The sequence below is a fragment of the Amia ocellicauda genome, chromosome 20 (genome assembly GCF_036373705.1).
Source record: "Amia ocellicauda isolate fAmiCal2 chromosome 20, fAmiCal2.hap1, whole genome shotgun sequence".
NCBI lineage: Eukaryota > Metazoa > Chordata > Actinopteri > Amiiformes > Amiidae > Amia > Amia ocellicauda.
This window is the reverse complement of record NC_089869.1, coordinates 9,588,157-9,602,216: the sequence shown is the minus strand read 5'-3', so window position 1 is coordinate 9,602,216 and position 14,060 is coordinate 9,588,157. Positions and strand designations below refer to the sequence as shown.

The 14,060-nt window shown below is 47.0% G+C and overlaps 1 protein-coding gene across 1 annotated transcript; it reads left to right on the top strand.

Moving 5' to 3' along the window:
* Window positions 1–481: 481 nt before the first annotated feature.
* Window positions 482–13,916, top strand: LOC136716009 (rap1 GTPase-GDP dissociation stimulator 1-like). Its single transcript, XM_066693480.1, has 14 exons — window positions 482–641; window positions 3,980–4,081; window positions 6,144–6,266; window positions 6,570–6,695; window positions 7,089–7,217; window positions 7,334–7,459; window positions 7,839–7,982; window positions 8,486–8,617; window positions 8,763–8,897; window positions 8,998–9,123; window positions 9,745–9,884; window positions 9,977–10,103; window positions 11,052–11,180; window positions 11,592–13,916. The coding sequence occupies exons 1-14, from the start codon at window positions 638–640 to the stop codon at window positions 11,717–11,719; spliced, it is 1,671 nt and encodes a 556-aa protein (XP_066549577.1). The 5' UTR covers window positions 482–637; the 3' UTR covers window positions 11,720–13,916.
* The last annotated feature ends 144 nt before the right edge of the window (window positions 13,917–14,060 follow it).

Here is a 14,060-nt window from a genome sequence, read left to right as displayed (position 1 = left end):
TGTACTTTGATGTTAAAGGAGCCATTTTGTATGAATCCAATTCCACACACACACACACACACACACACACACACACACACACACACACACATGCATGCATGCACAGATGCACACACATCTTGACTATGTATTGGGTGTGCCTTAGAGAATATTTCTGTTACACAACCCAGTAATAATACTAATACCACCACCACCCCCTGCAGCAGCAAGACCCAGTGTGATCAGAGCCCTGTCTAGCGCACAGTGTATTTCAGTCTCGGTGCCCACGAGAGGCTAATTGTATATGGAGGAGCTTTGGAGAGATTTAGGATTTAGAGTGTATTAGAGTGGGGAGAGAGAGAGAAGGAGACAGAGGAAAAGGAGAGGGGAGGGGTGCCGAGGGAAGGGGGGGATGGTGGAGAGAGAGCGCGTGCCAGAGAGAGAGAGAGAGAGAGAGAGAGAGAGGGAGGGAGGGAGAGGGTGATGAGTGAGTCAGGAGAGAAGGAGCACAACAGAGGGATAGCAGAAACTACACTGCTCTCAGGAGAGGACGGTGGAGCTTGAGAGACTCTGGCCTGCAGGCTGCAGTACCCCTCGCTGAAGCCAACTCAGAGCGACACAGGCAGAGAGGGAGAGAGAGCCTTCCTACATCACTGCAATGGGTAAGTGAAGCTTTCCTGCAAGCCCTTGCTCCCTGCCTTTGCGTGCAGCTGGGGAGCGAGAGCAGCGTCTGTAGGGGAACCCGGCTGGTGCTGTGGCAGATCACTAGGTAAGCCGGAGCTGGGGCACCTCCAGAAAGAGCTGTGGCAGTCTGGGGATCGGGGAGGTGGATGTGGGGGGGGGGAGCGTCACACAGAGTTGGTTGTCATTTCCTCTCATTTAAAGGTCATTGGGTGTCTTCTGAGGACAGCGCTGGGATTTGCAGTGGGACACCCCCCCCCATCACCTCTATGCCACTTCCAACGCCTCCCGTCTTAATTTGAAAAACTCTGCAGGGGTTGTGGTGGTGGGGAGGTGGTTGTAGGAGGTTAGGGAAGTGTTGTACTTGTGTGCAGTGAAAGGAGGGTGAAAACTGTACCATTTCTCTTTCAAGAAAATATATCAGAACAGTTATAATTAATATTGGCTAATGAAAGCTTACTAATGAGCTAATGAGGTTTAAGGGGCAATATCCTGAAGTTAATCAGCTGTCACACCTTCCGGGTATTATAAATGTGTGTCTATGAGGGGGGGAATGTAGAATCACACATATACACAACCTGCAGTGAATACTGAGTAGTGCCGATGCCTGTATGCAGGTAGCATAAAGCATAAATTGCTTTTATAGGATTAACACCATACTCAGTCAGAACTATCCTGGTTTTGTGCGAAGGGAGTCCAAGTTCACAGGAGTGCGAGCCTGACGTTCCCATCGCCTGGCTGCTATTGATTTGTAATTGTGAGGTCCTCAGTAATTCATTTTCCCGAGGCCGTCATCCCAAAGGAGTTATGTAACACGCGTGCCAAAATCCAATAGGTAAAGTGTTATTGCTGCTGCAGGAGCTGGGCAACACACACTCACAAAGCAGGCAAATAATAAATTGAGGAATAGTTAGTGTGCCCCCTCCAGAATCCTAATTGGATCTAGAATAGTTACAGCTGCTTTAATTAACAGGTGAAAAAACCTTTTACCAGTAGATTTCTCAAATGGCTTCAGGGAAATGTTTTGCTCAGTTGTTCTAACACTGTGACTTGACCATGAACTGTGACAGGAAAAAACACACACACGCTTTTAATTTCACATTGAGCCCCCCCACCCCGCTCGCAGAATTGTCGGTCGCACAAGTTGTACTCTCGCAGATTGATTTCCAGCTCCGCTCACACAAACCCACACACACACCTGTGCTCTGGTGAACCGGGCAGGAATTATTGCAAATGCAAAGACATCACTCACACATCAAAAGCAAGCCCACGTATCTGGAAGCCAGCTGTACTCATTAGCACACAGATCTCAAGCCAGCACCGATTTTCTCTCCTCTAAAACCAGCCTGATTGAGTACAGAGGAGATGTATATGCCACACCACCCAAAGTGCACGACTGGAGACTCTCACATAGTGGCTGTTTTGGACAAAATAAAGGCGAGGCAACTGGAATATTTCATGTGTTATATGTGAACATGTGGTCAGGATAGCATGTTTCTGCAACATCTTTCTCACATCACATGTGTTAATACCCAAATACAGCCAAACCACAGCTTCACACAACATTGCCGGAATTAACTGTTAGCTGGGATGCACAGACAAAATCATGTGCATGCCCACGTTAATTAAGTAACTTATGCTCACTTGACAGCACTCACTCACTCTCTCTCTCTCTCACTCACACACACATGTACATCCAAGCTAATAAAAAAGCCCCTCCAGCGTGAATGAGCACAGGGGAGACGCATCAGGAGAGTAAGAGAGTGACAGCTGTCACTGCCGGCCTAACTGATTAATTTCCGTCTTTCCAAAAAGCCCCCACTCACCAACCTCTTGCTCTCTAGGAGATATATAGGGCTGTTTTAGAGGAAACATGGATGGAGGCAGTCCAGCAGAATTTCAATTTTTAGACAAACCCCGCAGCAGAAAAAAAATATACTGTCACACTGCATTGATGCCAGGTTCTGCCTCTCAGTGTGTTTGACCAAACCACTCTGTCACCAGCTGACAGCCTCCTGGCACAGCAGGATGGTGTGGAGATGTGTGGAAAGGTGGGGTTCTGGGGAATTTGCTAATCTGATCCACTCAGCTGGGGAGCGTTTTCAGGGGAGAAATATAATTTGATCCAAAATTATGTCAGCTGTTCACTGTAGTCCTGTACGAGACAAAGCACACATAGCTAAAGCTACATGGTGATTATTGCTTAAACCATGAGTTCCTTTGTTTGATATTTCGGTGTCTGAGAATTTGACTTCCCTAACCAACGTTATCTCATAAAACAACATGGTAGGGAAAGAAAAGTGTTTATATGATGGGCTTTATTGTTCAGTCTCGTTTTAAACTGTATTTGTATTCATTGTGGACGGTATACAATAATTTTTGGTGTGTGGGGGGGGGTGGGGGGATAGACGAGTTTCTGCCCATTTTTCAGAGGGTGTGACTGTTTTCGGGATGTAACCAGTTTAAACAAACTAAAAATGGGATAAACTTGAAATAGAGATTGTGCCAAGACAAATTCAGTTGAAATACTCGGAACAATAGAAATCCTCCGTGCACTTTAATCAAGCCCATAGTTCATTGAGACTTATAATAGGTGAAAATGAAGACTTCCTTTTAAATACTGTCACTTGTTTATCCAGCTAATAACTGGGCACAGATGTGGTATTTTCAGTGCTACCATTTCACTGCAGTCTCCATTGACATATATAACATATGGGTCAGTCCTTGTTAGTGTGTTCTGCTGGAGCATGGAACATCAATGAATTATAACCAGATAAGTGAGCCAAGAAAACACGATGAGACGTCCTACAATATCACAGGAGACCTTTTTGCACTGAGTGGGACGGTATTGAATACTAAAAGCAACATGTAGGTTGAAAATGAATCCAAAGGCATCTTGCAATCAGCACTTATACCCCCTGCTCAGTGATATATGGGGGTTTCAAAACACGGTTCATAGGGTATTGTACAGTAAACCCGTTGACTTGTTTACCTTGTCATGGGGTTAAGAGCTTCTTGTGGTGCTGTTTGGGCAGTGCAGCGATGGACTGTCCTTCAGGACTAGTAAATCTGTTTAAATCAGATGGAAAAAAAAAAAAACTTGCAGCAATGCTTGAATTCTTCATTTGGGAAATAACTCAATTAGGGAAATGAAAAGCTCAGATGAAGAGAAGACTATAATGAAATCTCTAGGGTTGTCATCACTGCCTTAATGTGTGTGTGTGTGTGTCACAATATTACTGTGCTGGCCTGTCAGTGTGCTGTCCAGTGAGGCTAGAAGTGTCTGACCCTGTCCTCTCTCTCTCTCTCTCTGTGGCAGATTCTCTGAGCACCACCCTGGAGGCAATGAAGGTGAGCGGTGAGGAAGTGGGGGAGTTGAAGCCTCACCTGGATACCCTACTGACCCTGCTACAGGACAAAAGTGAGTCCCACACACACACACACACACACACACACACGGGTGACTGATATGAAAACGCATATCGTCTTAATAAGCAGAACAAGACAAGGGCAAATTGCATTAGTATGAAATTACGGCGGCATCAGAGTGACAGGAGAGTATTATCTTTCCAGGAAACAGAACTAACCTGGAACTGCTGATCGGGCAGAAACACTCCCGTTCTCTTGCTCTTGTTTTTAAATATAGTAACGAACACCTTGTGCGGCATCTGGAATTAATTTCTGTACCATGTAGAAAGAAAAGAAAATGCATGTATGCAGTAGCAGTGCACACTGTATTTTTGTACTACTGCAGGCTTAAGGTGTGAGGCCCCGTGTGTCAGCCTGTCTGTATGGGATTTGGAAACAGGTAGACGGTAATCCTGGCTAATATTCCTGTCTGTGAGTCATAGGACAGATTAGCTGTGGTGTCTCGGCCTCATGTGCTAGTATATTGAGTGCCTGAGCAGATTTGTGCAGGTGTGTGTGTACGTGTCTTTCCAAAACAAGGCAATGAGATGCACCTTCATCTGCTGTTAAAAAGCAATTATAGCAAGCAGCTCTCCATTACAAAAGTACACAAAGCCAAGAATCACCAAGGAGAATGGGTGGCTAGCTCCTTTAATATTAGCTTGAATATAATTGTCATCTCATCCAAACCAAACATAATGATATAAAAATAAAACTCTTCTCTACAACGAGTGATGCTTTTATCAGCTTCCTTTTTTATCCTTCTTTAACAAATTTGACAGTAGCTTTTCCAGGATGCACGAATGTAATCTGTGTAAATTGTGGAAGCACGATTGTTTTTCACAGCCAGTTTCATCTCTTCTCAAGAGCTTACAAATACAGACTAGACAAGCAGATTTGTATGAGAAATCCTGAACCAGTGCTACATTTACAAGTATGATAGCAGTTATTTTGTTTTTAAAACTATTTATATGACCTAATAATTCTTCTAGGCAGGGTACCTAATTTTGCATAGGATCCCCCATTTTGAGCAAGCACTATCAAGCAAGCAACAAAAAGGCAGAAACTGCAAAGCCTCTAATACAGCTGTCTCCATGCGCTAAGCAGCCCATAATACCACTGTAAAAGTTTAAAACATGCTGAAGATAAACTGTGTGGCACAACAATGGCACTTGTGGGTTGTGTATAATTATCTGTGTTAGTTGCTGTGCTCATGATTACACTAGAATTGCTTCCAAAATAAGGAAGAAGCTGTTTCCATGGCAGTGAGACCCTGAACTGACACCCCAGGCCTCCCTCCTGTATTGTTTCTGGCCTTGAAAGAACAGAAAGGGAAAGAGTATCCAGTAATAACAGTGTTTCCCCACATTTAGCTGTCTAGCCTACTGATGCGATCTTCATTTTCTTCACCATGGCTTTTGTTACTTGAGAGCCATCTTTTATCCTTTTATTCTCTCATTATATTTTGTTGCCAACATCCTGGCACTTCGCCCAGGGTGGATATGCTGCTCTTGTTGCTGTGGGTGCCTTGAACCGCCACCCCGCTGAGTCCCCGAACATCAGGCTCCTCCGTCTGGAGGGCTGAGATAAGAGGCACTTTGATCTGCTGACAAATCACATCGCCGTCACTACAGAAGTGCTGCTGGCGGAGGACAACAGAGGGTGGCGCAGCCCAGAAAAAGATGTCATCGTGACAAATAAAAACACACTTTCCTTTTCAGTTCTGCTGTGGTGTCGCGTTCTTTCCAGCCAAGCCTGTTTACCTGACTTGGTGGAGGAACCGGCACCTGCCTTTATCTTTTGTGGTCCGTTTGTGTGTGCTGTGGATGTGTGGGGGTATCTGCATCTGAAGATAAATGCGAGACTATGTTTGCAAGGGTATGGTTGGCACTGCTGTCTCATAGCTCCTGGGTTCAGTTTGCGACTGGTTTTCTGCCCCTGTGGAATTTGCATATTTTCATGGTATAAATGTTCCTCTTGTCTCTGGATTCTCAAGATATTTACCAGGTACTCACACCAGGAAGTTTGAGAGAGGGCACACCATGACCGGCTGTGTGTGTTTCCTGTCTCCCCAGAGGAGGGCGTGGCCCAGCAGATTGTGGCCAGTGGCGTTCTTCCCACCCTGGCAGAGGCGCTGAGCAAGGACACCCCCCTCACAGCGCAGTTGGCCCTGGTGATCGCAGAGCTGGCCAGAGAGGGTAAGCAGAAGACAACAGACCAGGAAGGAGGTCTCAGACTTCCATTCCAATCCAATTCACTACACCCTAGGACTGACAGCCCCACCATTTCCTCAATCGGTCACTTGACTGTTAATTACCAGCACCTGCTACTAACGATGCCCTTTCCTGCTCCTGCGATGAATCAAATCAGGGATCAGGTGTTTCATAGTGTCATAGGCTCCTCAAGAGCCTTAAATGTTGCCTCACCTGACAAGACAGATGTATACAATGGCCTGTCACAGTGCCTATCAGTCTGAACTCTGTGTGGGTTTTGTTTTGCAGCGGCGGTGAGGGAGCCCTGTATCGAGGCTGGCCTGGTCTCGGCCCTGGTTCCCCTGCTGGAGAGTTCGGATCAGGACCTGCTTCTGCACACCGGCCGTGCCATCGGCCGCATCTGCTTCGACAACAGTGAGGGAGAACCCTGAGGGTAGTGCGGGGGGCCTGGGTGGGAGAGAGCAGGCCAGTGGTCTCTAACCCTGGTCCTGGAGAATGCTAATCCATCTACACTTGTTTTACCCGATGGGTAGTTCAAACCCTTTCCCTGCTGATTTCCTACGCAGTGTTGCCCGTGGCAGTGCCAGGGCTGAATGAGTGATGTTAAGTGTGTGACAGCTTGTGAGACAGACTGTGTGCTGCTTTTGTTTGAATGAAGAGACGTGCTAGCTGTGTTTGAGAGAGAGGCGAATTGACTGCATGGGAGAGCTTGTCCCGACTGTGTTGCGGATGGACGCGGGGACAGAGATTGAGATCTGCTGGCCAAAAGCAGAGTCAGTTTACCTTCTCTGTCTCTCTGGTGCTCAGGTGCCCAGCAAGACCAGCTGGTGCAAAGAGGAGTGATCCCTCGCCTGGTGGGGATCATGCAGCAGTACCCTGAGAACGATCTCCTGGTCAACGTGTGCTTGCTGGCTCTTTGCAACCTCGCTGACATGGGTAAGGAAGGATGGGAAACCAGTCGGAGTGATTCATAGCCTCTTCAAAGCTCAGAGAAAACAGAATTGTACTGATGTCAATTGTACTCTTCTGCCACTAATCTTGCCTGCTTTCAGACTCCGCGCGTGAGGCACTGGCAGACGTGGGAGTGGCGGACGTCTTGACTGCACAACTGCGCCGAGCCCCCAGTGCAGAGCGCAGACACATCATACTGGAGGTGCTGGGAACACTTGGGGAGAGCGGTGAGAGGGCTGGGCAGGGTTGGGCACAAGACCAAGGCGAGGAAGAAAAGTTGAAAAACAAAAACCAAAAAACTCCTTAAGCAGCAGGTTCTTGTAGCCTTAGTCCAATACCTCGCAAAAAGCTGACCTAATCATTACCTCTGCTGGGCATACTTGACATTTTCTCAAAGCCTTACAAGGCTGCTGATTTTAAAGACACATTTGCCTCCAGCTACAGTCCCGGCAAAGTAATTAGAGGCCTGGAGAGAAGCACTTAATTTAGTAAGCGGATGAAATGATGGCTCCATTTAAACAATAGGAAGCTCAGCTGGAACAAAAGTAAGAAACTCTGTCAGCTATATGTGGGTGGGCATTGACAGCAATGCATCTGTGCACACAGATAATCTCAAGCTGCAGTTTGTGGACTCAGGGGTCCCGCAGGCCCTGTCAGAGATGATCCGAGGGCTGCAGGGGGGCTCGGACCCGCACGACCTCTGCAGCATCAAGATCGCCTCCAACCTCATTGTGTCGCTCCTGCTGGGGGGTGAGTCACTGATCCCTTGGGTCCTAATAATGATAATACTTAGCATTTATATGGCGCCTTTCACTCCAAAGGATGCCAGAGCACTTTGCAATTACAGCACAGCACTGTAGCCCTACCTGGGTGAAATACGGCACACATTTTGCACCAGCAACTTGCCCCACTGCAGAAAAGGTGGAGACGTGAGGAGTCATTTAGCCACTTAAAACTACAGGGGGAATTTGTAGATTGGCCAGATTGAGAGAGACGGATTTAGGATTTAGCAGCCCTACTCTTTGGAAGAGTGTCATGGGATCTTCATTGACCACATGGAGTCAGGATCTTGTTTTAAGATGTCACCTGAAAGACGCCACCTCCTACAGAACAGTGTTCTCTCTCCCTGCACTGGGGCAATGGCTTTTGGGAATTTCTGCTTCAGAGAGAAAAGTGCTAACACTACAATATCTCCTTTTAAACAACTTTGCTGATGTCTAATCATCCCACACTATCTTTCACCCGTGTCCCAGACGAGTCCATGCAGAAGTGTTTTGGGGACGGGATGGGGATGGTGTATCAGGATGTCCTGTTGTGGCTGCAGTCCACCAACACCCAGCTGCAGCTGTCCGGGGCGCTGGCCATCGCCAACTTCGCCCGGAACGGTGAGTGTCGGGAAGCCCACACAAAACATAGATCGTATTCCATCGTTCTTTACCTACAGCGCAACTGGCTAGGTTAAGACCTAGGTTTCGGTTCTGAGTGTCTAGTTCTCATTATAACATACTTGTATATATTGACTGGTCTCAGATGGGAACTGTGTGCGGATGGTGGAACTGGGTGTGGTCCCTCGTATCCTGGATCTGCTGGAGAACCATGTGGATGAGGGGGACGTGTCTGTCCAACACGCTGGATTGAGCGCGCTTAGGAACCTCGCCATTCCAGGTACAACCAACCTGGGTTACCTGGGTTTTTCCTGTGTGTCTCAGAGCTGTGATGCTAAGCGTTCAATGAGCCCCTCCTTGTGCGTCTCTCTGGTGTTTAGCGGCCAACAAGGTGCGGATGCTGAAGGACGGGGTGTCGGAACGAATCAGGACCTTGCTGCGCTCAGAGATGCCCCCGGTGCAGTTCAAGTTGCTGGGCACCCTGCGCATGATGGTGGACGGCCAAGGTGAGCCTTGCTGCGTGAGGAACAGAGCTCTCTGGCAGGGCCTCTGCACTGGCGCAACCTATCCACTAGTCCTTTAATGCAGTGCTATTCTAGGCAACTTTAAATTAGCAGCTTAAGACCCGGGGGAAGGGGTTAGCATGGTCAACCTGATTAGTAAAATGAGTTAATTCAGAGAGCAGGTGGAGAAAAGCCACTGTCCACCACAAGGACTAGGGTTGTGCTGCTCGTCTTAGATTAGATGGGCAGTGACAGCCATGTAAAAACAATGGTCTGAAACACACATGCCCATCATGTCCTGGCCAGCATATGTTGCCCATATGTATTGCCTAGAGTCTATTCAGTTAATCCAATAATATAATGACATGGTTTTCTTTTTAAAGACCCCTTAATTCAATCTGGCACTCATACCCGCCCCAGAACAATCTCTTGTTATTCTGAGCCCCTGGGCCAAGGACAAACAACATCAGCCAATGCGTACAAGTCATCCAGGCGGACGGTTTTTATTCTGCCGTGCTAAATTGCCCTGCTTGTGTGTGCAGGGTGATATGGTAGCCCTGTGTGGTTCTAGGAGAGTTTCAGTGGGATAGACCCTGATTGGCTGTGTCCCCCTCTCCCGCTCAGAGGAGGTGGCGGCGGTGCTGGGCGGAGACGAGACCCTGCTGTCGCGGGTGATGGAGTGGTGCGAGGCGCGGGATCATGCGGGGGTCCGAGGGGAGGCCAACAGGCTGCTGGCAGCCCTGATCAGACACAGCCGGGCACCGGTGAGTCCCTGCACTGAAGGGAGTGAGTCTGAGATGCTCAATCTCCCCTCAACATGAACTCCAATAATACGGTGTCCTGGTGTCCTTGACAGGAAGTGATCCATGCCGTGACTGTAGCGGGGGGGGTGCGGCACCTCATCACCATGGCGACGAGCGAGCACGTCATCATGCAGAACGAAGCTCTGGTTGCCCTAGCGATCGCCTCAGCCATTGACATCGGTAAGCACGACAGTCTCCTCCTCCCCCCAGGACACCTATGCTGTGAAAGATACGAACATCCCTTCATCTCACCTTGACCCAGTGCTGGAGTGCACCAGAGCGCCTGTGTCACGGACAATCGCACTGACGTGCAGACAACGGTGGAAAAGTACAGCCACTGATACACAATACACCCCCAAGACTCTAGTAGAAATTTCTAGAGTCCGTTCTTAATTAAATTGCTTGTCATGAATGTGAACCCTGGCACTTCCAATTTTCTAGGCTTTGCTAAATTCAATGCTTGTGCTAGTTTATCCACTGGTGTTAATGACTACAGAGTGAGCAATACATTTACTTTTGTACTTCATTGAAGATCATATTCATCCTACAGCCTCCGTCCACGTGTATAGTTACTGATCTGTGACTGCAGGCCAACGAGGATGCAAAGTAGGACAATAAAAAAGGCAGGCTCTATACTTGAACACTCGATTTTTCCACACATTACATATGACAGTGCCTTTTCAGTGACTCTCCTACGCCCGATCACTTTACAGAAGGGGTATTCAGATATCCCTTTAAAAAGTGTGCCTTGAGACTCCAAAGGTTACCAGCCACTAGCCGGGTGAATGAATATCTAACACAGGCTGTCCTTCATGCAAGAACACTCACACACATATAAATCAAGGATGAATGGAGCTCCCACTGGCCTGACTGTCTGATATACACAGGCTTCCTCACTGCCTCCTCCCACCGGTACTAATATTATTTTCCTGTATGTAGTGACATGTAAAGACTAAATCCCCTAGAGTTCCCCATATATTGTTCCCCATTTTCTTACTGCAATGTTGCCTAAACATGATTTGGTAAGCTGGGGATGCTGGCCTCTAGGTACAAGGGATTTGGGCATTCAAGGAGGGGATTGATGTCACCCTGATCCACTTTTGCCCTTGTGTGTGTCGGTCCCTGCAGACTCCGTGGAGGGGGTCTTCCAGGAGGTGGAGCTGGTGCCCACACTGCAGAAGATGCTGGACGACCCAGTGGGAGCAGTGGAGGTGAAGTTCAGTACGGTGGGCCTGATCTGCAGCCTCGCCAATTCCGGTCAGTTTTTGGAAATTTCCGACTCCACTGGGGAAGTTTGGGGGTGAGGGAGGCTTTGAAATGATGATACTTAAGGGAATTTCACTATTTTCTATATGGCCACTCCTCTGCCAGTAGTGTTTATCTGAACGTTAAGCATTCCAACCTGCCAAACTGCCTATTATTAAAAATATGAAAGTAACAGTGTCTGACCTATCTCAGTCAATGGCCATCCTCTACATTTTAGCTGAACCCCTACTCATCACCTATTGGATATTGACTCGAAACCTGCAAATTACTCATCCAATGAGCTAATAGGGATTGACTACAACCCTTGGACTGGACCTTGGTGACCTTCCACTAGTGAGCTACACTGTATTGAAGTGAGAGTGCTCAGTACCCTAACTTTCTCTCTCTCTCTCTCTTCCAAAGCCTCTCTAAGAGAGGAGATGGAATCGCTGAACCTGAGGGAGAGCCTGACCAAACTGTCTGGCCACACCAATACCAAGCTTGCCTCGCAGGCTGACACCGCACTGGCCGTCTTGAAAGAGACCAACTAGACGGAGCCCACACCTAACCTCCCCCGCTCAACATCCCCTGTCCCGGCACTACTACTGCTACTTATTTTCCATGTACTGGACCAAGCCCACTGATCTATCAACCACTGACACACCGAAGCTGAACCCAACATAACATAGAGCCCAAGGCTTAGGCAAGGAGGCACATCTCTGGGTCCTCCAATTCACAATGGAGGACGATCCCCAACAATCCCATTTACATTGGCTACTCACCCAGCACAGCTAAGGTGTAAAGTGACCCAGCTTCACAGGAGAGCTCCTGCAGCCAACACTGTGTAGACTGGAACACAATTATTCAAGTCCTGCCTTGACAAGGACCTGAAGTAGTCTTGATACAACGATAAGCACAAGCCAATCAGCCAATTGGGTGATTTCTCTGTGTAAAGTGATACCAGACAACGCATCTGTCTTTTTCACAGTGCAAATCGCAGTTCAAAGGGGAAATTGCCTAATATTAGGGACCAGCAATATCTCATGAGTCACATCTGCCCATGATACTCCCTCCTGATAGGGTATAACTGTGAGTTCATTTTATTAGTTGCGGGATCTTATTTGGAGCATGTTCAGTGTGGCGCGCTTCTGCCGAAAACGGAAAAGCAACCTCCTAACGTGACGAAATCAAAAGGACATATTTCAGATACCTACACTGACTGGCAATAGCATTCTCTTTGTAAATGTAAACAGCACTTTATAATTAATGGGGTGTGTTTTTTATAGGAAAGACCCAGGTGTGAACGAAGCATGGCCCTTATTGTAACGATGTCACTACCGATAAATCGGCCAAAACAAACAAACTACAAAACAGCCCGACACTCCCCTGCTGCAAACACTACAACAATGCCAAATCTAGGAATGAATCCTCAGCTGGTGGCTTGAGCTGCTATCGTTCCAATCATGCTTCTATGATAATCACTAGATGATAACTAGTAGCTATTGATGTACTTTTCAGAGCCAAAATTTGCATATTTTGCATTAGAAGAAACTGCCTTGATGATTTCAAAATTTGGCGGGCCACTGCCTGTAATTTGCAATCCGTCACTGCTCTCAGATGATGAGCTTTTTATTTGTTTTTAATTAGAAAGGCAAATGTGTTTTCTTTTCAATTCCCCAACGTATTTGAGTCACAATTATCTGTGAATTTGTTTGCTACACTTCTCAGAATGAAATCTCTTAGGCATGTGTCAAGTCCCCCGGACTGTTGTGCAGCGAGCCAAGGAGACCCTGGCTGACATTGAAGCGAGCCAAGCCTGGAGTTCCCCTTCGATTGGGGGAGACCGGGACACGATCAGCCCAATGACAGCTGAGAACCAACAATTTCTGGACTAAGAAGAGCATGTGCTACAAGCAAGGGGTCCTTTTCTTCTGAGACAATCTAGAGCTTTTTGACATTCTTCTTGTCATCAGGTACTTTGTCATCAAGTCTTCCTTCAGTGACCGTGTGTGTCTTTCCTTGATCACTAATCAAGCCAAGAAAAGCAGCGATACATCTCACTGTGCTAAAATCAGGGCTCTTAATAACAAATGAAGCAATACTGCCTGACACATGAGCAACCCATAGCCAGATCAAGGAAAGGAAGAGAAAGGAGGTGGTCTGGTGTCTAACAAGCCAACTGAGTTCTATCACCAGCAGATTGGCTGATGGCAACTGAAGAACAGCAGCAGCTCTGGATTGGTCCTCTAAAATGAGGTCTCAAGATTGGTTTTCCTCCCCTTGCCAATAAAATTGCCATGGAAACAACCACTTCTAACGAACTCAACCGAAGTAATGGAATTCGTGACATTTACAGTGGAGAGTTGATGCTTTTTGAGAGCTGAAATGGGGCTGAGAACCTCTTTATGTGGACATAGACAGCACACCCATTCCATGAACTTGAGCAGAAGATGAAAAGAAGTCTGTCTTTCAAATTATACTGCCAAATAGTCTATTTGCGTGTTCCTCATAAACAATGATGCTTTGTGCCGGCTACATCAGATCTCAATGGATTTAACATTGTTGGTTTGGTTTGGAATTATACTGTAGTTCACACAGAGCTCTAAAGCTTTGATTAATTGCAATCACAGTCTTTGGCAGCACTACAGTGCAGAAGAGGACTGTAGTGAAGTGTACAGATTTGGAACCGGAACCTAAGTAAAGCTTTTGACAAGAGTTTATTTATTTATTTATGTATTCATGTATTCATGTATTCATGTATTTATTTCTTCATGCATTCATGTATTCATTTAAAATGTATAAAGTTCAACGGGTTACCAGTTTCAACGAAATGTACAGCTGGAGCCGACTATTATCATTGCTGTCCTTGTTAGCTGTCGTAGAGTGGGGTCC